At 34.3% G+C, this 23,854-nt stretch overlaps 3 protein-coding genes across 5 annotated transcripts; 2 read left to right on the top strand and 1 right to left on the bottom strand.

Annotated features, from left to right (window-relative positions):
• The first annotated feature begins 1,302 nt into the window (after nucleotides 1–1,302).
• Nucleotides 1,303–12,569, top strand: Cat (catalase). Its single transcript, XM_077402800.1, has 8 exons — nucleotides 1,303–1,518; nucleotides 7,979–8,153; nucleotides 8,803–8,944; nucleotides 9,516–9,666; nucleotides 9,822–10,001; nucleotides 10,092–10,283; nucleotides 10,364–10,600; nucleotides 11,757–12,569. The coding sequence occupies exons 1-8, from the start codon at nucleotides 1,456–1,458 to the stop codon at nucleotides 12,159–12,161; spliced, it is 1,545 nt and encodes a 514-aa protein (XP_077258926.1). The 5' UTR covers nucleotides 1,303–1,455; the 3' UTR covers nucleotides 12,162–12,569.
• A 1,192-nt stretch (nucleotides 12,570–13,761) lies between these two features.
• Nucleotides 13,762–18,979, top strand: LOC143895569 (T-complex protein 11-like protein 1). 2 transcript variants are annotated; one of them, XM_077402802.1, is made up of 9 exons: nucleotides 13,762–14,056; nucleotides 14,123–14,268; nucleotides 14,537–14,653; nucleotides 15,584–15,697; nucleotides 15,847–16,138; nucleotides 16,219–16,740; nucleotides 16,822–17,006; nucleotides 17,140–17,306; nucleotides 17,383–18,979. In XM_077402802.1, the coding sequence occupies exons 2-9, from the start codon at nucleotides 14,258–14,260 to the stop codon at nucleotides 17,628–17,630; spliced, it is 1,656 nt and encodes a 551-aa protein (XP_077258928.1). In that variant the 5' UTR covers nucleotides 13,762–14,056; nucleotides 14,123–14,257; the 3' UTR covers nucleotides 17,631–18,979. The 2 variants fall into 2 exon arrangements, with proteins under 2 accessions (XP_077258928.1, XP_077258929.1); XM_077402803.1 differs by lacking the exon at nucleotides 14,537–14,653 and having other exon boundaries at nucleotides 13,764–14,056.
• Rtel1 (Regulator of telomere elongation helicase 1) lies at nucleotides 18,573–23,512 on the bottom strand. 2 transcript variants are annotated; one of them, XM_077402799.1, is made up of 12 exons: nucleotides 23,225–23,512; nucleotides 22,463–22,886; nucleotides 22,119–22,374; nucleotides 21,795–22,052; nucleotides 21,396–21,706; nucleotides 21,096–21,302; nucleotides 20,857–21,019; nucleotides 20,289–20,546; nucleotides 19,962–20,201; nucleotides 19,409–19,870; nucleotides 19,195–19,339; nucleotides 18,573–19,116 (listed from the first exon to the last, which is right to left on the bottom strand). In XM_077402799.1, exons 1-12 carry the CDS (start codon nucleotides 23,355–23,357, stop codon nucleotides 19,058–19,060), a joined length of 2,916 nt encoding a protein of 971 aa, XP_077258925.1. In that variant the 5' UTR covers nucleotides 23,358–23,512; the 3' UTR covers nucleotides 18,573–19,057. The 2 variants fall into 2 exon arrangements, with proteins under 2 accessions (XP_077258925.1, XP_077258924.1); XM_077402798.1 differs by having other exon boundaries at nucleotides 18,573–19,100; nucleotides 23,225–23,511.
• Nucleotides 23,513–23,854: the final 342 nt, after the last annotated feature.

The raw sequence follows: 23,854 nt of genomic DNA, 5'->3' as shown, positions 1-23,854 counted from the left end.
TCGACTTCTCTCGTAGTTCCGGTATGAATTAATGCATGCAACGTTTTGGAACTGTTCTCACTTTCCTAAAACGAAGAACAATGACGTTTAATTAATTGTATTGTGATTAATACATAGCACTCGACTTATTTCCACGATGTAATAATTAAGACTCGACAGGAGTTTTATTATATCATACTTGTTTCTTTATCGCTTTTCTAATTTTATGAAATAATGTAGCTTACACATATATATGTCAGTTTATATTGATTTTTTAGCACTCCAAGCTTCGCAGACCAAGTTTCGCGAGGGATATGAAATGTGAATTCTATTTTTACCGAACAAAATGCAATCTATCGGTATAACTGCAGCGAACTGTCAAGCTGTCCGCTTGGACGTGCTTGGACTCGTAAATAATTTTCGACTATCTTTAACGACACTCTGGACGAACAGTGATAATTTAATCAGTATATTTTAAGGTACATTTTTAAATCATCGTTTTGCATTCATCTCTCGTGCACAAATGCATATTCTGTGTTATTTAACCTGTGATTAGAATGCTATATATTTTTCTGTTTGCTTTATTTAAATTATAATAAAAGTAATAAAAAAGTGTTAAAATAATCGCCGCTTTATACAAACGTTTTGATCTTTTGATTCCAAGGAACGTAAAATTTGTAATAAGTAAAAAGTACTCATAAAATTTTTACATATATATTTGATTCGAGAACACTTGGATTTTTTATACGTTTACTTGAAAGTTATAAACTGTTTTTATTTTTCAAGGTAATTATAAAGTTCAAAAATATGCAAACAGATTCGAACCTATTTGTAAAATACTTAATCTCATCACTAAATTATTAAGATATTATTTGATAAATTAATCGTTTATATAGACGATATTATTATGTTAAAACTGATTTTACGACAAAGCTGTTCGAGTTCAAATTGACCCACGCATAACGCAGCGTATTGCAAGGATATCTACTATTAAAAAAAATCCAAATTTTAGAAATAAAGTCAAGAAATATTGATAATAAAAAATTTCTTTTTTAGAAGTCCAAAGTAATTTTGAATAATATATAGTCTATGAATGTTAAAATCTTATATTTAAAATCGGACTGTAAATACCGCCCTTATATAGAATCGATCGCGCGACGAATCGTACCGCGAGGTATGCCGAGGGCGCGTACGGACTTGGGCCGGTTTCTTCAAACAATCCCGCTTCTCCGTCGACGTGAAGTTGCCGCGAATCGCGCGCTCTCCCACCCATCGCCGTTACCGTCCGCTACGTTCCGACTCCGGCACGGACATGGTTCACATGATAAAAGCTCGCCGCCGTCGCCACACTCGCCACTGGCCAGTCGCCGCAAAACGCCGGAAGACTCGCTTGTAAATCGCGTCGTGTTCAATTCCGCGCCTCGCGCATTCTCGCCTGGACGATTTTACGGTAACTGCGAGAAATCGACCGTCGAGATGGCCTCCCCGATAAGAGATCCCGCCTCGGAACAGCTGAACGATTACAAGAGGAAGCTGCAGGTAAGGAAATCTCGCATCTCTCGCCCTCGCCTATACGCAACATGTTGCGCGTAGTCGGTAGTTGACGGTGATGCTCATTGCTCAATCCTCGTCGTGTCGTGCCACGCAAGATTGATTGCTCGTCCGCAAAGATAAAAAAAAACAAGCTCAACTATTTCAGGAGACTTGTACTTTCGTGTACTTGAACTTTTTTAAGGGGACTGGCAGTGAGATTTATCGAAAATATAAAGATTTTTTTGAGAATTTATTACAAAGAAATGAATTGAAACAGACTTGTTCTGTAACACAATGTTTATTAAAATTATAAAATCAGGATTAAATTATAACAATTTTTTTTATTAAGTTTATGATCCTAATAAACATTGCGTTAAAGAACAAGTCTCGGCTTTAATTCATTTCTTTAATGGTTCCCCCAAAAAACTTTATTTTCGACAAATCTGGCTGCCTATAATGGTCCCCATCATCGTTATTTCGTATGTAAGTATGCGTGACTCGTGAGCTGGTCGATGTTTATCGAAGCGAGGATGACTCGGCTATTTACAATATATAGGCGCAATAGTTGTCGCAATAGCTAGGTATTAGAGGCATATATTGGGTTTTCAGCAAAAACGAATATGTCTATTGTGAGTAATGAATTAATTAGCATGTACATACAATGTCTGCAATGACGTCGTTTTTTTTATCGAATATGCACGCATCGAATGCAATAATAATTCGCGTTCAGGCAGTTGCGGTGTAATTGTAATTTTGATAGAAAGATAGATCTAACAATATAGTATCTAACGATATAAAATTAATTAAATTAATATATTTGAAAAATATATTACATTTACTTGTATTTAAAAAAAGATTGCAATTTTATAGAACTTTTTCATTTTTATTTTATTTCTTCCGTGAGATGAAAACATTGAAAAGGAAAACAAAACAGATGGAGACTTATATCTCTCTGCTTGAAATGCTTTCCTCTGCTAAAATTAATCTAAATTGTATTATATCTGTATTAATTAATGATGGTTGACGATTAAAATTTGATACTCTTTTATTTTTATTTTATTTCTTCCGTGTCGTAAAAGAAGTAAAACGAAAACAAAATAAATGGAAGTTAACTTCTCTGCTTGAATCTTAAAATACAAATTGCAAATATATAACGTTTCAGCTAAATATAAATGATTTTTTAAAGGACATGTGTTATACATGTACATTTATAATTTACATTTGTGTTATGCCGTGCCACGTACCGTGGCATTTAAAATTCCGTGTATGTTTATTTACGAGCGTTGCACGCATATTCACTGCAACAAAATATTGCTAACTGTTCTTACGTTATTACGTATAATAACACTCGCATCGGACAGAACGTTGTGACGTGCAAAAGACATGTCAAAAAGTGGGACAGTCGCATTAAGTAGAATCGATCAAATGCATTATCCTCTACGTACAGGTTGTTCACTGAAATGCGCAGACACGCGCGTTAAATAGTTGCGACGCATATCGTCACGATATACGTTAACAAATAGAAGAAAAAAATTATTCAACGGAAATTTCGTTCAATTGATATACCGCACATTTTATTCCGTTTTAAAGAAAATCGATTGAAACTATTTATATTGACGACGTCGAATTATTGCGTTTTATTTATCGGAAACACGTACACTTTTGAAGCTTTTTGATTTAGCAGGACTTTCTGCGTTTTAAGGAGCCCCACTTAGGCTTCAAATATTCATTAAGGAAGAAATTAATGCTTTAAAAAGTTAACCTATCGACTTCTGTACTTCGGCTCGGTTACCTTATTGTATATTCATTTAACGATCACGATTCGCCAATAAAAACAAAGCTGTTAACTTTGTTTTTATCGTTTTAATTCTCTTATCTCTTGCATAAGCGAAATTATTACTAGATAAAATGTACATCAGCACGACTCGCAATCGCGTATTACATGTTATATCTTATATCATCCCTGATAACGTGCGAAGGTTCGAAAATATTATGTTATCCGATGTGGCACAAACCCGATATCATACGTTGATATTTTAATTCCCGCCCGCGATCGAGATCAATACCATCCTTTTATTCTTGAGTTAATTCTTTGAAGAGTTGTATAAGTTCCGCAAAGTTTAATATCTAATAATTATAACTCAACGAGTGCTTCTGTCGATTCTATAATCTTTATGATAAAAAATTGACCAAAGCGTTATCGATTATACCGCAATATTTGCGATAAATATCTACGATAACTTCTTTTTAAGTTTCTTGTATGGATTTAGTTCCAAATAGTCTATGAGAAAGAATCGTGTCCCGAAATCGCTTCAAATTACAACTCTTGTGTTTATTTCTATCAATAGAGGTTAACTTCAATTTTTTTAAAACGAGAAAAATATAAAAAGTAAGTTAAATGAAGATTCAAGTTAATCTATATTGATAGAAATTGACATTAAAATGTTAGGTACTACTGAAAAAAAAACGCTAAATACATCGTCACGTTTCACTTTTCTTTGACATATATCGGGTGCAAAGTATTTAAATGCAATATGTTTGACACATTTTTGTTACGTTGGAATTTCTATATACATATATGTACACCGATGACAATCACCTATTGTGAGCTGAAAAATAAATGTGCACGATAACAGCGATACAAGCTATCATAAGATTCAAAGTAATGGTCCGCGTAATTTTTGAGATTTTTGAGACAATTGCGATAGTTTAAAAAAATATTGTAAGGAGAACATTTATTTATTTCAGGCAAGCTGTAAAAAATTGCAAATATTTTTTTATAAAATAACCCAGGTATAGCAAGATGACGTCTTAATGACGATAGAGACGTATATATATGACTAAGTCTGTATACAATAAATTGCAGTATCGTGATTAATGATATTCTTCAGTTTGCATACATTGCGCAAGAATATATTTGCTACGTTGTCGAAGGCTAAATCATACTTGCAGAACGAGCTCGCGATATCGCATTTAAAGCAAAGTTGCGCGATAAATTTTATTGTTATAATTCTGATCGATATTAGAGTGTACCACAAACGCAGTTTCAGATCTCTCCGATCAATTTTGTATCGTTTTAGAAATTTGTTTCGTTTCGAAGCATTAATTCCGCTTTAAACATTATCAGTGTCCTAAAAACGTCCGACAAAATGCTAACGCTTCTTTATGTCGTGCTTATCAGAGGCTCAGAAGATGGAAGCGCTGTAGGTAATAAGAAAATTATCAATATGGAAATTGATATATACGTATATGTATAATTTATTTGAAGAAATTTCAATCTTGCTGCAGACATGTTTTTGTATTCTGGAATGTAACATGTACACGAAGTATTAAAATATTAACTATTTTACACTTGAAAAAATGTATTATTTGCAAGAAATAGATTTCTTTGAATTTAGTTTTCTTAATTCAAATAAGTATTGGGCAGATTTAAGAAAACATTTCTTCTAATCTGCCTAATATACTTCTTTGAATTAAGAAACCAAATTCAAAGAAATCTATTTTCTTACAAATAATAAATTTTTTAGTGTTATATATATATATATATATATATATATATAAATTACAAAACTCTGCAACGCAAGCACACCGACAGTTACATCTCTTATCATAAGAATTTCTCATGTCATGATTTAGATAATATAAATATTGTAACTTTACGCGAGATGTGAGTTCTCACGCAAAAAAAAACTCTTGTTTCGATAAACGCATTTTTGCAGGAATTTTTGAAATTAAAATTTAACTTTGATTTGAAAACTCCATAAGATATCAAGGCTCCGGACATAGCCGGGGGGGGGGGGACGTTCGCTCATCAGTCAAAGATTTACGTTGTTTGAAATCTTGAGGAAAAGGCAAGAATTATTAGAACGTTTAAAGTGTTTGCTCGCACGCAATCGTAATTTATCGCTACACGGCGCTCTTGAGATTTCTCTGTACTAACTTCGGACATTTAATCGTAGAAAATATGACTGCAGTTATTATGACGTCCGTAGATGTGATTAAGAAGCGAGCGAGAGTGGCGTCAATAATTTGTGTTTAATTTAGAATGATTTGTATTGCGAAGTAAATTATATATGTTTTAATAAGATGTAATTAATAGATACGGTTAAGAAAATAACTAAAGCTGCGTCACTGTGACGCGATGAAGTGCAGATACGGATAAGGTAAAAATATTGTCCAGACGAGCAGCATTTTTCTCTAATCACATCTATCAGATTAAACAAATAAAATGGAAGATTGAACTCTTTCAAATCGTTTTATCTCGCGATATCAGCGCGATACGCCTCGTCGCGGTAGCGCTCAGGTGAGGTCTGTCCGCGAGACATTTGAAAAGGAAAAATGTGCTTATCCGGGCGTAATTTACATTCTAAAAGACCTAATAGCAACGATACAGTCGAGTGCATCGAGTCGACAACGACGATTTAAAAACAATATACGCTGGGTGTCACGTTCGAAAGAAGTTCTCAGACATTGCGATACGTCCGGCGCGCAATTGTCCGTCAATCTCAAGCCGTGAAATCGCATGGTTAAGCATTCTTCGAAAAAATAACCGATATACCTCTGCATTGCAACTTAATAAACGTTCCGCAGCTTAACTAGTAAAACAAAAATTGAAATTAGTCACGATTTCATGCGATGTCCTTGGTCCTTGGTATAACGCGACTTCCTGATGAAGTGATAAAACGGATTTCTTTCTTAGATCTTTAGCCAGTGGTAATAATATTATTTATTATTTAATACCATGTAATAAAAGATATATATGTGTTGTTAATGCGATGTATATCTACAGTATTTAAGATATATTTAATATCTGTGTCTTTCATATGTCGTCTATAACAGGCAAATTTTCAGTAGAGAGTGTAAAAAGTAACATGGTTAGTATTATTACTAACACTTTTATTAGTATATATACGCGGACATTTATTATTGTTAGTATTACTATTATAGTACTTTAGTATTATTAGAATTACTAGCACTCTGTTATTAGTATGATGTTAATATAATTAAGATCAGTTATTAGATACAATTAATGTAATTAACTAATTAACACTTTAATTAACAGATATATTATCTATAAGAATATTTCTAAAACATAATAACATATATCATATGTATCGTGACATATCACTATAGCTCTAATGAATTATCATAGAAAAGAAAGACGAAGTTTACATCTTATCATTATCATTTGCAAACTGTTAAGTTTGCAATAAGCCTTGTTAAATACATACGATACAAAAAGAACGATGGTCTTTGTGATGGTCAGTATGATTTTTGACAGCTGCCAAAAATATTTATCACGTAGAGAGATTTATATGTGCATCAGAAAGATGAATCATAATTCTGGAAACATCAATCTCGGAGTATTACGTAATACAACATCTGCGTAACTTAGGGTGCTCTTTGCGCTTAACATGCTGCAAGCTACTGACTTCAAGTAGCTTGCAGCAATTGCTTGCCCAAGATTAGCGTTTTGTAACTAAAGAAAGAAAAAAAGGGAAACGATAACGTTGCGAGCAACAGGGTGCAGCGATTATGTCACTGCTGGTACTTTAGTCGTGGACGATAATTGCCGTGACGAGGCGACGAAGTGGGTCGCCGGCTTTTAGATGATAGATATAGGATTTCGAAAGTGCCATTCTGTGGCAAATCCCGCACACCTATGATCAACGGGCGAGATTATTTCTATCGCATTAAGATTTTATCGCGATGTTTATCGTATATAAAAAGCTTTCGCACTCGCTTCCAGATTGTTCATTAGCGAAATGAGTAGTGATGAAGGTTGTGCGGGCCGACGCGGTTTCTTCCTTACATTTTGGAAAAAAAAGAAAAAGTCTAATCAGGCGCGCAGGAAGACTTCCGACCCTTCCGACTGTGTAACGGAGCCTTTATACAGTTGCTGCTAAGATGATTAGTTGTGGTTAAATAAGCTAATAAAAAATGCCGGCTCGGCAAGCGTGGAGACACACACACACACAACTCGGTTGCCTCTTATATAATTTTACTTACATTTTAGTTGAAGAGTAGTTTATTTGCAACATTGATAGTATTGCTGCATCATCATACGAATATCTGCGCTTGCCATCTTGAATTGACCAGTTTATATTTATTTATTATTTTTTCAAAACGTGTGTGTGATCCAGCTTTTATTTTAAAAGAATTAAGTTGCTCGTTTAATTATATAATATACGTATACTATGCATAGTAATTAAAATTCGACAAGCACCATGCATACAATTTCTCAGACCTAATAACGTCGACCTAATAAAGAATGTTGCAGTAATTAATGATAAAATATATAAAATAAAATCTTACGTAAAAGAGATATGATTAACAAATAATATTTTATTGGAATAATTTTTAATAGAATTCTATAAGCATCGTGATACCATGGTTTTAGTGAAACTGATCTTATCTGACTGATTATCGGTCGACTATTTATAATTCTCAATTTATTTTTTTACAGAATGAGCCAGCCGTATTACTAACTGCCAATGGAGCGCCCATTGCTGAGAAGCAGGCCAGCCTCACGGTTGGTCCCCGTGGGCCCATGTTGCTGCAAGACTTCGTTTATCTGGACGAAATGTCGCATTTCGCTAGGGAGAGAATTCCCGAACGAGTTGTGCACGCGAAGGGAGCCGGTACGTTCTCTAATTTTCGATACTGATACACATCTTATTATTGTACTCAACACACACGTGCACATAAATTCTGTTCCTAAAAAGATTTTTTTTTATAACTGAAATAAAAAGTATACACATATATTGCATAAAATGTATACATATTGAATTGATCAGTTATAATATTATATAAAAATATTCATAACTATATTAAAAATGTTCATTTAAACAGTCGGGTTTCAAACTCTCGTGACGCACGCAAAACCTCGCACGTAAATCTTAATGAGTATCGCGACGCTGCCTTCACCAAATCAATCTTTAAAACCTGGATATTTCGATGACATTTGGAGCTCTTTCTTCTAAAATTTAGATTTATATTCTATGAAATATTAAGGTTTTAAAAAGCCTGATGAAGGCAGTAGAACCGAGATTCTGTGTGCTGCGAGAGTTTGAAGCTCGATTATTTGAAAAAATTTGTAAAATCAAAAAATGGATATTTTTAATAGTTATGATTATTTTTATATTATGATTAGTCAATCTCGTTCAATAAAATATTTATGAAATAAATCCATTTTTTGGAATAGAATTTATAGCACAACCTATGTACATAGATATCTACCATTTTTATTATTATCATAATTACTAACATCATAACTTTTTCCTTTTGTAGGTGCGTTTGGCTACTTCGAAGTTACCCACGACATCACCAAGTATTCTAAAGCCAAAGTGTTTTCCAGCATTGGAAAGAAGACTCCTATTGCTGTAAGATGCTCTACCGTTGGTGGTGAAAGCGGTTCTGCCGACACTGTCAGGTAATAAATAGAGAAAATGCCCATGTGTGTGTGCTGTGTGATAGAATATTATTTAATTTTGATGCCGATGATTTAATGAATGTTCGAAGAAGGTAACTATATGTTTCTCACTTGCCTTTTTGCACATCCAGTGTATATGGCAATTAGGTTTTTTTGCATAAACTGGAAAACACACATGAAGTTACATTTTATTTTGACGAGTATATTGAGATAAATACTGCAGTATTTATTATGAATGTTTGCAATACTTTTCTTGTGTATAGGGAAATACATACACATGAATCGTCTTTGTGTCGCCCTAGTTAGTTACGGGCGTATCTACATTACATCTATATATCACACTTCAATGTTTTTTGCAGTAGAGTAACTTTTTATCATTTCAATGTGATGCAATCGGGAACATGATTCACAAGGATTGCGCGCTGCATTTTTTAGAATCACGCTTCACTCATCTAATGCAACTAATTCGAGTGGTGAAATATGCGCGATAAAAATAGAACGCAAAAATTCTTGCGTACGTTCACCTGATTACTATCAGTCTGCTTATTAAGTATGTTCTGTTTTTTTTTAGAGATCCACGTGGATTCGCCGTAAAATTCTACACCGAAGAGGGTATCTGGGATCTCGTGGGCAACAATACGCCGATCTTCTTTATCAAGGATCCTCTCTTCTTCCCGAGTTTTATACACACGCAGAAGAGAAATCCGGCGACTCATCTGAAGGTTCGATCGAACTTAAATTTATTATCTACAAATTATAGTTTAAAACTTTATTTCTATTATTTAAAATAGCATTCGTGTAAAATATATTTCTCAAGTTATAAAAGCTAAATTTTATATTGTACTGCAAAGCCGGTATCAATAAAACCTTTTTTCAGGATGCTGACATGTTCTGGGACTTTATCTCCCTCAGGCCCGAGACGACGCATCAAGTTATGTTTCTCTTTAGCGATCGTGGCATTCCCGACGGATATCGCCATATGAACGGCTATGGTTCACATACGTTCAAGCTGGCAAACAGCAAGAATGAAATGGTCTATTGCAAATTCCATTACAAGGTGTGTCTTATTTATTAAACCAGAAAAAAGTAACGTGTTATTAGATCTATTCATAATGGTTGTCCGAAAATAAATATTTAATGATTTCAGACTAATCAAGGGATCAAGAATATCCTTGCGGAGAAGGCCGCCGATCTCAGCGCTTCCGATCCTGACTACTCGATCAGAGATCTTTACAATGCTATTGCTAAAGGCAAATATCCATCCTGGACGCTCCATATCCAAGTGATGACCGCTGAACAAGCAAAGACCTTCAAGTGGAATCCGTTTGACCTGACAAAAGTAATTATTCTCTAATCCACTCGATATTCTAGTTTAATAGATATTCTTTTGAAAACTATAAATAACATATTTTCTTACAGGTGTGGCCGCACAAGGAATATCCGCTGATACAGGTGGGCAAATTGGTGCTGGATCGCAATCCCGAGAACTACTTCGCCGACGTGGAACAAATGGCCTTCGATCCGGCACACATGGTACCTGGTATCGAGCCGAGTCCCGATAAGATGCTGCAGGGTCGACTCTTCGCCTACGGCGACACTCACAGGCATCGCCTGGGTCCGAATCATCTTCAGTTACCAGTGAATTGTCCGTACAAGGTAACGTTTTGTAACATCTCAGTCTTTAAGGTGTTTTTTAAACATACGTGCTGAGGTCTTAAAATAAACTATAATGGCTTGATATTTTTATCAGCTATGATAAAGTTTCTGTCCTTTTAGAAAGAAAAATATAAACATTTATTCCAATGATAGTGTTCAATCATCTTTATTCATTTATAATAAAAAATTACTTTTAACAATTTATAATTTTATGTTTATAAGTTTATATGTTTTAACAATTCATAACTATATGTTTATTATGTTTTATAAATATGTATATGAAAAATCATATTAATATATAAAAAGATTAAAATCTTGTTATATTTATACAGTATTTTAAGTTATATGTGTGTGTGTGTGTTTAACAGTCAATTTACAATAAAAATCGGATATTACAATTAATAATTGTGATTTAAGCTATTACTGGTGTCACTCGATTGTGATACAATTATTTACTAATATTTAATTGTACTATAATATTACATTAATATATGTATACAGGGTATACGGCATTTAAATTGAGACATTCGAATATCTTGAAAAGAAAGCATTTAAAAGAAAAATGTTCTAGACGAAAGGAAACAAAAATAATGGTAAAATCAACTTTCGAAAAAATCGATTTTACATTTATTTGTTTCCCTTTAGACGATACAACTTTCGTCTGGAACATTTTTTTTTTAAATTCTTTTTTTTTCAAGATTTTCAAGTGTCTCAATTTAAATGTCGCACTCTGTATATTGCTCTGTTTATATATCAAAAACTATTTATAATATTAATATTATTCACGATTAATATTAGATACAATAATTATTAAAATTTAAATGTCAAATAAGGAGCTCTAAGAGTTTTATATACATAAAACATCTTAAATAATGGCGACACTAGACGACACGAATTGAAATGCGAAATACATTTCAAATCAATACTGACAATAATACGGATGGAAATTAATGGGGAATGCTGACTTGCTGTAACACTGAAGATGATTCAATGTTAGATCGAAACGTTTGTAATGTTTAAGTCGAAGAAATAGAGATAAGAAAAAGCACGAAAATCTTGCATTGGCTCTCAGAGAGCTTCTTATTTGTAATTTGAATTAATCAAGATACAATATTTACATAAATTTTTCGACTAATGCAATATATTGATTTTGTAGGGGATTTCCGCTGCGATGCACTACCAACGGGATGGTCACATGCCAATATACAACCATGGTGGCGCACCGAATTATCATCCAAACAGCTTTTCTGGGCCAAAGGAGTGCCCAGCCGCTCGCTCGCCGCCGTTCCATGTGAGCGGAGATGTGGACCGTTACGATCCTGTAGATGAGGATGACTTTGGTCAGGCCACTATCTTCTGGAAGAAGATTCTCGACGAGCCAGCCAAAGAGAGACTGGTGCAAAACATGGTCGCGAGTTTGTGCCACGCCTCGACATTCATCGTCGAACGGGCCGTGCGAAACTTTGCTCGGGTGGACGTCGATCTCGCTCAGAGATTGACGGACGGCTTACGCAGCTGCAAAATATATATTAACGCCTTGGGAAAATCGGCCAATCTCTGAAGAGGATATACTCGTCTCTCTCTTTCGTTTTATACTATAACTGTGTATAACACGTACTAAATGTTAAATACGTAATTACGATATGTTACACTTATTTTTCGATTAATCGAACATGTTTGTCAGATCTTTGCCGAAAATATTTCTTTCTGCACTCTTTAATCGATATTTTATTCTACAGTTATTGTTTTATAATATTAATACTATTTTACGAGGGTGTAGGTCTAAAAGCTATCAATGGTGCCATTTTACGTAAAAACCGAGCGTTATTCTATTATTTTTTCAGATACTGCGTTTTACAGTGACTATTGATTGTGACTATCTAAACATCTTTAGATTTTATGGCTCTTTTAAAGAAGGGATGTGTTGGGATTTATATGTAAATAAAACTGGAAATTCTTACAAACGAGAGTATTGTACTCGGATATTTCTGTACCGTTTCTGGTTTGCCTTATTCGTACAAAAGGTTAAAAAAAAAACGCCTGATTTTACCTTGACGCGAATTCAAGGTAGACGGCGGTGAGTCACGCTGCCAATTAGGGTAACTTGTGCGACAAAGCCATTTCGACTCCATTTAAACTGCATACAAAACGCATCCACCTTTATCCGTCGTTCCGGAGTCGAGCTGAACGTTTCGTACAACTTACGAAAGGTACGTCATTGCTCAAAATTTCCTTTCTTTAAAAAAGTAGATATTACTAATATATTATATATATATATATATATATATATAATAAGTTATAATTTAATAAGTTAATAATATATTACACATTTATTATAAATACTCAAAAGTACATAATGATAAAAAATAAAATATATAATATATGGATATGAGAAATTAGCTAAGAATCTTTAAACTCCGAGACTATATACTTATAATTACTCGGCGATTATATAATTTAGAATACAACGAAGTTTCTAACTACTGTTCATAACTTAAATTCTATAATTCGTTGTCCCTGATCGAATCTTTCTTCTCCATATAAAACAATAAAACAACAATTCTATTCGTGTATTTGATAAGTCAATCATTAATTAATCGGAGTTTAGTCCAAGTCACCCCAAAAGAGATGAATTTAAGGAAAACATTTATAAGATTCTATCGCATGACTTTAATTATTTTATTTAATGCTATACGAATTTAAATCAATGATATTTTTTGACATTTGTCTTTTTATTCTTTCTCCATTTCCGAATCCAGATATTTTTTTTAATCGCAGAAAATGCAAAAAGTGCAGCTAAATCAATTCTATTCCTATATTTCCTATCCCTCTTTATTTAATCGTTTTCATTGCACCTTGTACACTTCGCCTTCGTTTTTCGTTTCCTCTCCAAACACACGTATTACATACGTCTCATTTTAAGATAGAAAACGTTCGAGGAAGTGTTAAATCGAACGGACCCAAAAATCCTCTTTTGCAACTTTTGTATTTTTCCTTAAATTTAACAATGCGTTCGTCTCTTTACGGGGAAAAGTGCGGCTCGAAAAAAAAAACGGAGATCACGAGTTTCGGGAGCGGAGACGTTCGACGCAACGCGCGCGACGCGCGACACTTCCGGCCGAATTTACGCAGCTGACGAGCGACGCGACAAGTCCCGAGTCCCGAGATGATGTTGTAGGTGCGCGCGGCTCCTTCACAGCTGTTTCCAATTCCAAATTCGTTGACAGATCGCAGATCCACACAGATCGTCGCAGGTCGCAGGTCGCGGGACTCGCGGGATGCTGGCCAGCGAACACGCGCGTTCGCAGACAGATCCGGTGTGCCAGCGGACCTAGGGCTGTATACACTCTCCGTACAGGGTGAGGAACAGCAGGACTCCTGCGAGTCCTGCGGTGACGGTCGACCGCGGCCGCGGCAGTGCGAGCGATTAACCTGCGTGACTCCGCAATTCTTCCGGTAAGGACGTTCCTGCGCGAGGAAGTTGTAGCTTCGCGAATCCCATCACGGACATTCTTTTTATAGTTGCAGCCTGACCTACTTCTCGTGCTGAAGCGCGGCCAGCAGCCAGACCCGTGGTGTGGATCATGCTCTACGGCTAGTCTTTGAAAATTATATACATATATATAAATATATATACACACATCGACACTCAGCACTATGCCAGACAGGTACGTCGCCCACGAGTTTCTTTTAAAAAAAGAAGTCTTCAGAAATTTTGATGTAACGTGACATTCAATTAGCATTATAAGTATTAGTGACCGATTCATTTCCCAGGTAGCAGAGCGACGTTAAATGACGTATTAATTCCGTCTTAATGACGTCTCTGACGTCATCTTGCTACCTGGGTTTTTATCTTTTATCTTATAATTGATATTTTCGATCTGTGACAAGTACTGTGACAAGTGACAAGTAAGTAATTTGGTCATGCTTTGCCAGGAACAAAGTGTTGGTCGGTGCCGGAGTAATATGGGGCATGACCCTTTGCTGTCTTTTGTTTAGTCGCAAGCTGAGACCCACAACATTGTTAAATTTCATCCCTGCTATGTTATATCGGTCAGTTCTTCTTTGTCCGATAACAATTCAGAGTGTTTACAGGCTCTTGCTGTTACTAATCACAATGAAAAAAAATTTGAAATCTATAAATGTTGCTCTCTGTGACGTTTAGCTAAACGCAACAGTCCACAAGCTATATTATATTTTTATTTCTTAACGATTATTTCAAACTTCAGTTGCATCATTTTATTGGTCTTCGTGCTTGGTTTTTTATCTTAATAACGTACTCTTATAAAATGTTGCTGGTATTATTGATTTTGTTATTAATCATAAGACGATTTTGCACATCTGATATTGCCATCATAGCCATTTAACTAAATGTAACAGTCGACAAATTATATTACATTTTCGTTCCTTGATTATTTAAAATTTAGATTGAGTTATCTCACTGGTCTTTCTACTTGTATTTTATATTATGAACAATGTATTTAGAAACTACTGATTTGTTACTAATCATAAAAATGTTATATATAGCTAAATGTAACAATCAATAAGTTGTATTAAATTATTGTGAGATAATTTTTATCAATGATATAAAAGAGGATCTTATATTAATGATATAAGTTATCACACATTTAGTTAAATATAATGCAACAGTCAATTTAGTTATTTAGCTAAAAATAACGGTCGATAAGCCACATATTACTTACATTATCGTGAAATAATTGACCAATAACATAAAATAGGATTTTATATATTATTAATAAAAATTATCATTTATAATTATTTAAACATAACAATCAATGTAGGCATTCGACTGAATATAATGGTCAACAACAAGTTATATTACATTATCGTGAGATAATTATTATCAGTAACGTAAAATCTCCTACTCCTTAATGGTTATTGTAAACTCAAATTAAGCTATCTTTTTACTAATTTTTTATTTTATAAATAATTTACTTATAAAACTTGACGCTTGTTACACAGCAATCAAAAAATGAAGAATGAGGATGAACAGAAGCATAACACAAATGACGCTGGTACATCAACGAACTGTGATACTAATGTAGATACGACTGTGCAAAATGAAATTCAAAATAGGTATGTAGTTAGAATCTACAGCAAATACATGACAAAAACGACATTTTGTCATTACGAGTCATTACGATTAACGTTTCACGAAGATTATGTTACATCATATATATATATACATGGTTTATCTTTTGCACATATTTTTTGTGTTAACGCAGGCAACCGACGCCAAATTTTATGATGAGTGGATTAACAGGAGCGTCACCACCTAAATTTGTGTCTTTCGACGAAATTGTGAAAGCTGCTAATGGAATGAAAAATATGGCCTTAGCACACGAAATTGCGGTAGATAAGAATTTTCAGTTGCAAAAATTGGAGGAAGACGGTAGTTTTCATAGGCGAGTAAAAGAAATAATGCACAAAGCTTTTTGGAATTTGTTAGCGGAGCAGTTGGCCGAGGATCCACCAGATTATTCGCAAGCACTGGTTTTAATGAAAGAAATTAAAGAAGTAATAATTCACTTTTGTTCTATGACGACAAAAGAAAGCGTCAAACAATTATGTAACGATATGTTCTCTACTTGTTTCAGTCACTGGATGAACTCGTACCACTGCATAACGCGAAGATCAAAGAAAATATTAGAGAAGTGCTTGATTTAGATTTGATCGGACAACAAGCGGAGAAAGGCGTATTAGATTTTCGCCGTTACGGGCAATACATAATCTCCGTTATGGGTAAAATATGCGCCCCGGTGAGAGACGAGAAAATCAAAGAGCTCTCGCAGCAGACAGACATCGTTGAGACGTTCAAGGGCGTCATGGAATTGTTGCAATTAATGAGATTGGATTTGGCAAATTTTACCATTACAATGATGAGGCCAAACATCATTGCCTCGAGCATCGAGTATGAGAAAGGAAAGTTTGCCGAATTTTTAAAGATTAATTCAAACGGCTTACAATACACAGAAAGATGGTTATTGAGACATTTCGATCCAGAGAAAATCGCAGGCTCATCGAGCGACGGTGCTAATACTGTAAGACAAATTACTCATTCTTTATTGACAGAGGCGTACCTCGATCTTCTGGAGTGGGATTTCAATCCAGACGCAGAGGTATGGGATATCTTATCAAAATATAGGATTTTATATTGTATATTCGATAAGTTTATTATAAATAGGATGATTTTCATTTAGACATTGATGTTGGATCAAGGAAGACTTCTGGAATTGCGTGACATAACCAGTAGGTTGAGCGTCGTTGGTTCGGTGATATTATTGGTTAATAATACAATTGGTGCACCAATTCATGGGGTTTCGAGCCTTAAGAAGAATATTAAGGAACATTTGAACGCACTGTTGGATTCTGTACATTCGAACAAGTACGTTAAGTTATAATTGAAAACAAGTTATAATAAAATATATCATTTTTTACGTATATAGCTCACATCATTTCAATTTATATATTCAACCATATTCAAAATTATATTAATATAATTTTTACTTTTGCTATAGAGAGCTAGAAGCTGCAATGCCAAATATCGTACTACAAGTAAAAACAGACGTGAAAACAACATTACGAGAAGTCAACGCTCCCGAGTTGTCACCAGAATTAGAAACGCTATTAGGAGGTCAAATAGCCGATCTTGTAGATACAAAACATAAGATCAGATATCTCGTCGGTAAGTATAAAAATGGCTTTAACACTTTTAACTATAAAATGACTAACACTTTTGACTATAAAATATGTTGTTTTAGGTCTACGTATTAGACAGTTCCTACAAAAAATCATTCAATCGCAATCCACTGCACCCCAACAAGTACCAGTGGGGCTCTCCTCGCTGCAAGAAGAGTTAGCGGCCATTGCTGCCCGATTTGTAATACTTGTTTCGCATAATCGCAGCGTATTTTGCGAGTATTATCAAGATATTGTTGCAAACGCGCTTGCGAAAAGCGACGTTGACAATAATAAAGAGATACATGGAACACAGACTATGGAATTGTAAAAAGGAATAAATGTTGATATAAATAATGTTAATATACTCGGATCTCGCTATGTTCGTTTTCGAGATATTATTTCGTTATATCGAGATTATCTGGTAATATCGAACAAATTGAGTTTCTCTCAATAAATCATCGCTACGCATCTCTTTTATAAAGGAAGACTTAGAAACGAACAATTTCGATGAAACCTTGGCAGGATTTACAGAGAAAGTTTCCGAATGTAATGATACCCCCATTTGGGGGTGCCTGTCAACCATTTCTTAAATATTTTAATAATAAATTTAATAGCGTAGTGGATATGGTAACTGTGATTCATAATTTGTAGATTCGAGTTTAAACCTAACAATCAATTTTTTTTATTATTTAATAATATTTTATGATTAAAATAATTGTTAATATAATGAAATAAATTATTTTAATATAAAAAAATTTATATTATATAAATTATAATATAAATAGTCATAATATAAAATCTTTATATCATGACGAATTGAGGCATATCCACTACGCCACAAATATTTATATGTGAGTATCCTAATAAACTCTATTCTAAAGACGCTACTAAATTTATTATTGAAATATCTCTGAAATGGTTGATTGTCTGCACTCAAATAGGGATGATTATATTCAGGGAAACTTACTTTGTAAATCTTGCCAAGTTTCAACGAAATCTGTGGAGTACAGTTCTTTTCCATGTTAGTAATAGAAATCTTTTTCGAGCGCTACATTGAGACACGCTATATCGAGGTGCGAGTGTATATAATTTTTCATATTTATGCCCATTTAATTGCATAATGGACGATATTCGTAAATTGTATATTACATGATTAACAAGATAGAAAAAAATGTCTGTATTTTTTACTATCATTCACGATTGCGACGATCATGATCATTAACGCCAAACAGTAACATAGCTATATTTTTTCTTTTTTTTAATTTGTTTGTGTTTTCTAACAGCTTTTTAAAATAATAAATTAGTATATTTGATTACAAAAAATTATTATGTGTAGTAAATATATGTAAAATATACGTGTAAATATGTTTATGATTGCAATACAGATGTTTTTAATCGCCAAAGTAAATTTTATACTGTTATTACAAAAATAAAAAAAATAATAATTTAGTTCTATTATACTTTACAATACTTTACATTTTCAAATTTATTCTCGATCTCACTAACGATGCCTGCACCATTTTACATTCAGCATGAATAAGTCTAATCGATCTTATAAACTTGAATAAAAACACTTGTTAAGCAGATTTTATTATTAAGCAGATAGTCTTTTATTAGTCTGTATTGAAAAAAATTAACATAAATTTAAATTAAGTAAAATAAAACTATACATATATGCATTTGTAGCATCCATTATCCTTTTAGTACTTCAAGTTGATGTAGCGTTAAGGCAACTTTAAATTCTTTATATAATCCTCAAAGGTTGCAATGTGTTGTTTCTTTAGAAAACTTTGAAATCCTAAAAGTAGAAACATCTTGTTTAAATCGGTTTTTACTCTTAATTCCACAGATTGTTTTTCTTATCGTTTTATTTCTTCAATTTATGGACTTACCTATAAACAAGTGCTGTAGCTGCTCAGTCGGTGGAAATAAACTTGACAATGTCTTCAATAATTCGTCAAAATCGCCACTTTGCGTATAACTTTGTATCATAATTGCAAATATCTTATAATTATTCGCTGATAATGCCCTTTTTACCTACGAGCATTATTTCTGTTTAGATGGCATAACTTTTTACACAAAGGTAATCGAATTGTTAGTACTTACATCCTTTAAATATTGTTTTCCCAGTGCCTTTTTATCATCTTTACTCGTGTCATTTTGTACAAAATTTTGTGTGGAATTACTTTCAGGAAATGTTAATGAAGAAGTTGAAGGAGCAGAAAAATAAGAATCAATTCCAGGTGATATGATATTAATTTTTCTTCTTTTTGCAACTGGTTCTTCGAATCGATGTTTTGTTAATTCGCACGTACTCTGATTATCTTTTAATTTACAAGCAAAATTAATCACAGATTGCGGTTTCGCTAAATGTTTGTCCTTTGCATTTTCATCTAGATACATATCTATGTTAAAACTATTCTTGGCCGACTCTTCTGTCGCAGAATTATTCTGCATCTTTTGTCTAAGAGAGTGAGATACTGTTGTTTCAAAGGTAGCACCCACAGCAGGTAGTGATATATCATCAATGTTCCCATATTGCGCACGAGTGATACTAGGTTGCGGCAGCTGAAATTATTGATAATAATTTAATGGTATAAGTTAAAACATATCATTAATTACATTTTAATAATTGCATTTAGTTTAAATAAAAACTTACTGTACTCTCCGCGTTTCTAAAAAATTCTCGTAACTCCCTTGTGATCATCCCAAAATTCGTAAACTTTTTTACATACGGTCTAAGCCAAGCGGACAATTGTTTCTTGAAGTTTGGATTTTCAAACCTACAATCGCACAGCACCACAGCGCCATAATCACTTTTGTGTCTTATTATCCTGCCAATAGCTTGATTGACAGCTCGGGATGCTTCAAGTTGATACCATTCTTGTCCAGTTAGGCTCTGAATATTAAATTCGTTCATCAATCTTATTAGATATCATAATCAAGTTATTATTTCTAGCAAAGTTCAAGTATCTATAATTTATACCTCTTTTTGTGTAGCCCTTATTTCCTCCAAATATCTTTGCTTCAGCATAATTCGCGGATCCTTTAAGGGCGGAAATGGTAGACCAATGATTAATACAGCCCTACCGTTTGCATTAGCAAAATCCAGACCTTCGCTGACTTTTCCTCTGCATACCGCCATAAAAACAGCCCCCTTGCAAGACGGGTCTCTAATTTTTTGGTAATACTCATTCATCACATTAACAAATCCCTCTTTAGAGTTGGGCTCTACATAAATGGGCTGTTATACAGTGATTAATTTGATATATATATATATATATATATATGTGTGTGTGTGTGTGTGTGTGTGTGTGTGTGTGTGTGTGTGTGTGTGTGTGTGTGTGTGTGTGTGTGTGTATGTACATACATACACACACACACACACACACACACATCATAAAATACATTATTTTGTAATGAGGATGCTAAATATTTCTTACCTTACGTTCAGCAATGTGTGTGTTCAGTATGTGTGTGTGTGTGTACACACATACACACACACGCATCATAAAATACATTATTTTGTAATGAGGATGCTAAATATTTCTTACCTTACGTTCAGCAATCTGCGTCCACAAACCCATATTCTGCCACTCGTCCCTGCACTTCCTCATGATTGGATACGAAGGAAAGAATATTAACAACCCGTGGGGAACAATGCAGCTAAAGTTATACACTGCTCTTCCGAGAGACGCAATATACTTTGGATCATTTCTGCATATAATAGAAACTATAATAGAGAAACTCATTCAAATCGCTATTTATTTCATCAATATTTAGCAGCATTTACCTTGTGTTGTAAGACGAATTGAGTGGATGATTATCTGGTCCCTGACTAAGAACGCCAACACATACTTGTTCCTTCGTTACTATATGCGGATTTTCCAATTGGACCGCGATTGGTATACCGAGTTCCGATATGAACGGTTTTAACGGAGACAACGTGCCGCTTGTGAGCACTACCGAACGTATTCCTTGCTCCACCATTTGTTCCATACTGTTGGTAAAATATGTTTGTTATAAGATTTACTTTAGATAATGTTAAGATAATGTTGTTAATGATATTTTTTCATTAAGCATTCATTTATACCCAAAACCAGGACTGAAACACCAGTAACTAATGAGTTTTCCGTCTGTTTTAGTTGTCTTTTTGCTCTCCCACACATCAGTTTTATAATTCTTCTTTTGCTCTTCCATTTGTATGTGGACTTTGTAGCAACGTTTCACTTTTTCCTTGTGACGTGCAATGGAGGCACCGTTATTGAAAGCAGTCCTCAGTAAATCGCTGAACTTTTGCAGTGCATTCCCTTTCCTTGCAAATGGCGAAGTGCTGGTAGTTGTCAGATATAAAATAATCTTGTCTAACTTCTCTACCACAATTTGTTCCTTACCATGTGTTAACTGTTACAAAAATTACACTATAACCACAAGTAACGCGTGCATATATATTATATTCTAATAAATTCATTTAAGATTAAAAGTCACCTACATCAACTTTCTCAAGTAATTCAAAAATAAATCCACCGGGAAAAGTATCTCCCTCACTGCGGTTTTTTAATTCAATAGAGTCGATTGTTTTTTCCAGTTCCAAAAACATTGCTTTCAAGATGCATAGATCTTCCGCTGTAAAATCTTTCTGAACATTATTCTCCGATAGAAAATCGTTCTGCTGATCCGAGTCCTTAGCCACATCTTGCATTACCGCAGTTACTTCGTCAATACACATTGCAACATCTGTACTGCTTATCTATACAGATACATACAAATGTAAAATATATAAAAAGTTGAAGGAAACAATCTTGTTTTCTTATACCTGTAACGATGCCGCTTCTTCGCAAACTTTTTCAACATTGTGAGCCTCGTCCAATAAAACTACAGTATTTTGTAAATCTATACCCTGCGACCTTCGTGTCTTGGGATCCAGTAGATAATTGTAAGGCATAAAAATGATATCTGCACTCTGCTTCAATTCCTTTGCCAAAAAGTATGGGCAACATTTGTGCTTCTGCCCGACTTTAACTAAATCCTCTATGTCTAGCACCTCCTGTTTAAAGACAGGATCATCTTTTCTAAAGAACATTTAAAAACTGATATAATATATCCACTACTCTGCTTTGATAGAAAAAATAATCGAAATATACACAAATAACACCCCACCTGGTCTCCACATTATTGAAATAAAAACAAGTTCTTGATTTTACTTTAGAATGGCACATGTGTATCTTGTTAAAAGTACTCGTCTCTTTCGAAACTTCTGGATGAATGCACAGCTGATCTCGGGACCCCAGTACAGCGGTGGCCACATGTTTGTACGACGTCTTCTTCAATTCGTACATAGCCTGAGACAATTGAGAATGCGTCCGAGACGCATAAATGATTTTGGGCATAGCCCAGCCAAAACTTTGAACATTGTCCGGTACTCCTGCCGCTTTCTCAAGTCCACTGGTTAAGTGTTTAAAAAAATTTCCGCCAAAGTCTTTCTTTTCTATTGCACCTGCTATCACTTGCGCCTGTAACTGAGCTTTCTTTGTCAACAGCCAGCTTAAGGAAGAACACAAAAGGCTCAGAGTCTTTCCGGTACCTGTAAAATATTTATAACATTTATTTTATTACAAATCTGTTTAAAAGTTGGCAAAATAGATTTGATAGCGATTAAATAAAATCCACAAAAAGAGAAAAATTAATTAAATAAACGGATGAAATGTATTAATCTAAAAGTTATCTCAAGTTTTTCAACTTTTCCAACTCAAACAATTTTGCCCAAGTTGGAAATAAAATTACATAAAAATACTTAAAATAAATTACATCTCTTTCTTTGTTAAACAGGGTCTTAAATTATTAAAAATTTGTTTTTCATGTAATTTATTTCTCAGGAATTCGCCTATTCTTTTAAATAATCAACCGTGCACACGGATGTACCTGTCGGCGACTCCAAGACACCGTGCTGGCTATTTTGCAGGCATTCTATCACTTTTCTCATATACTCTTCCTGCACGGGATACGGTTTAAAGGGAAAGCTGACGACAATGTCGTTAATTATGACGTCGGGCATCTCGAGGATTTGATAGAAAAACGCATCAACCGCGACAGAACACAGAACTGACAGAACTCCGTACACTACACCGCTTCCCGCCGGAATGAAAAATCTAACCTAATCTAACTCATCTTCGACCGGGCATTTCATTCCGCACTTTCTGCACTTGAAATAGCACAAACGACGCTGTGGATACTTTAAAAAGAAAAGGAAAGAGGCGACAGAGAGAGTGCAAAAAGTGTAAGGCTGAGTTTCCACTGAGCGCGTCACGCGTCGCGTCGTCCGAGTTGAACCAATCAAAACATCCCATTTCGATCCCGTCACAAGAATGTAACGAAATGGGATGTTTTTATTGGTTCAACTCGGACGACGCGACGCGTGACGCGCTCAGTGGAAACTCAGCCTAACTCGAGCAAGCGAATTTTACCTTCCTCTCTTTTTTCTGTTTTTTGTATATTTATATCATTGGAACTTTTTTTGGATTCTTCGTTTCTCCTCTTTTTTTCTATTTATTT

This window comes from Temnothorax americanus, unplaced genomic scaffold, assembly GCF_048541705.1.
Source record: "Temnothorax americanus isolate GAGA-0224 unplaced genomic scaffold, ASM4854170v1 Scaffold16, whole genome shotgun sequence".
In the NCBI taxonomy this organism is placed as follows: domain Eukaryota; kingdom Metazoa; phylum Arthropoda; class Insecta; order Hymenoptera; family Formicidae; genus Temnothorax; species Temnothorax americanus.
The sequence above is the reverse complement of the archived record's forward strand: the minus strand, read 5'-3'. Positions and strand labels throughout refer to the sequence as shown.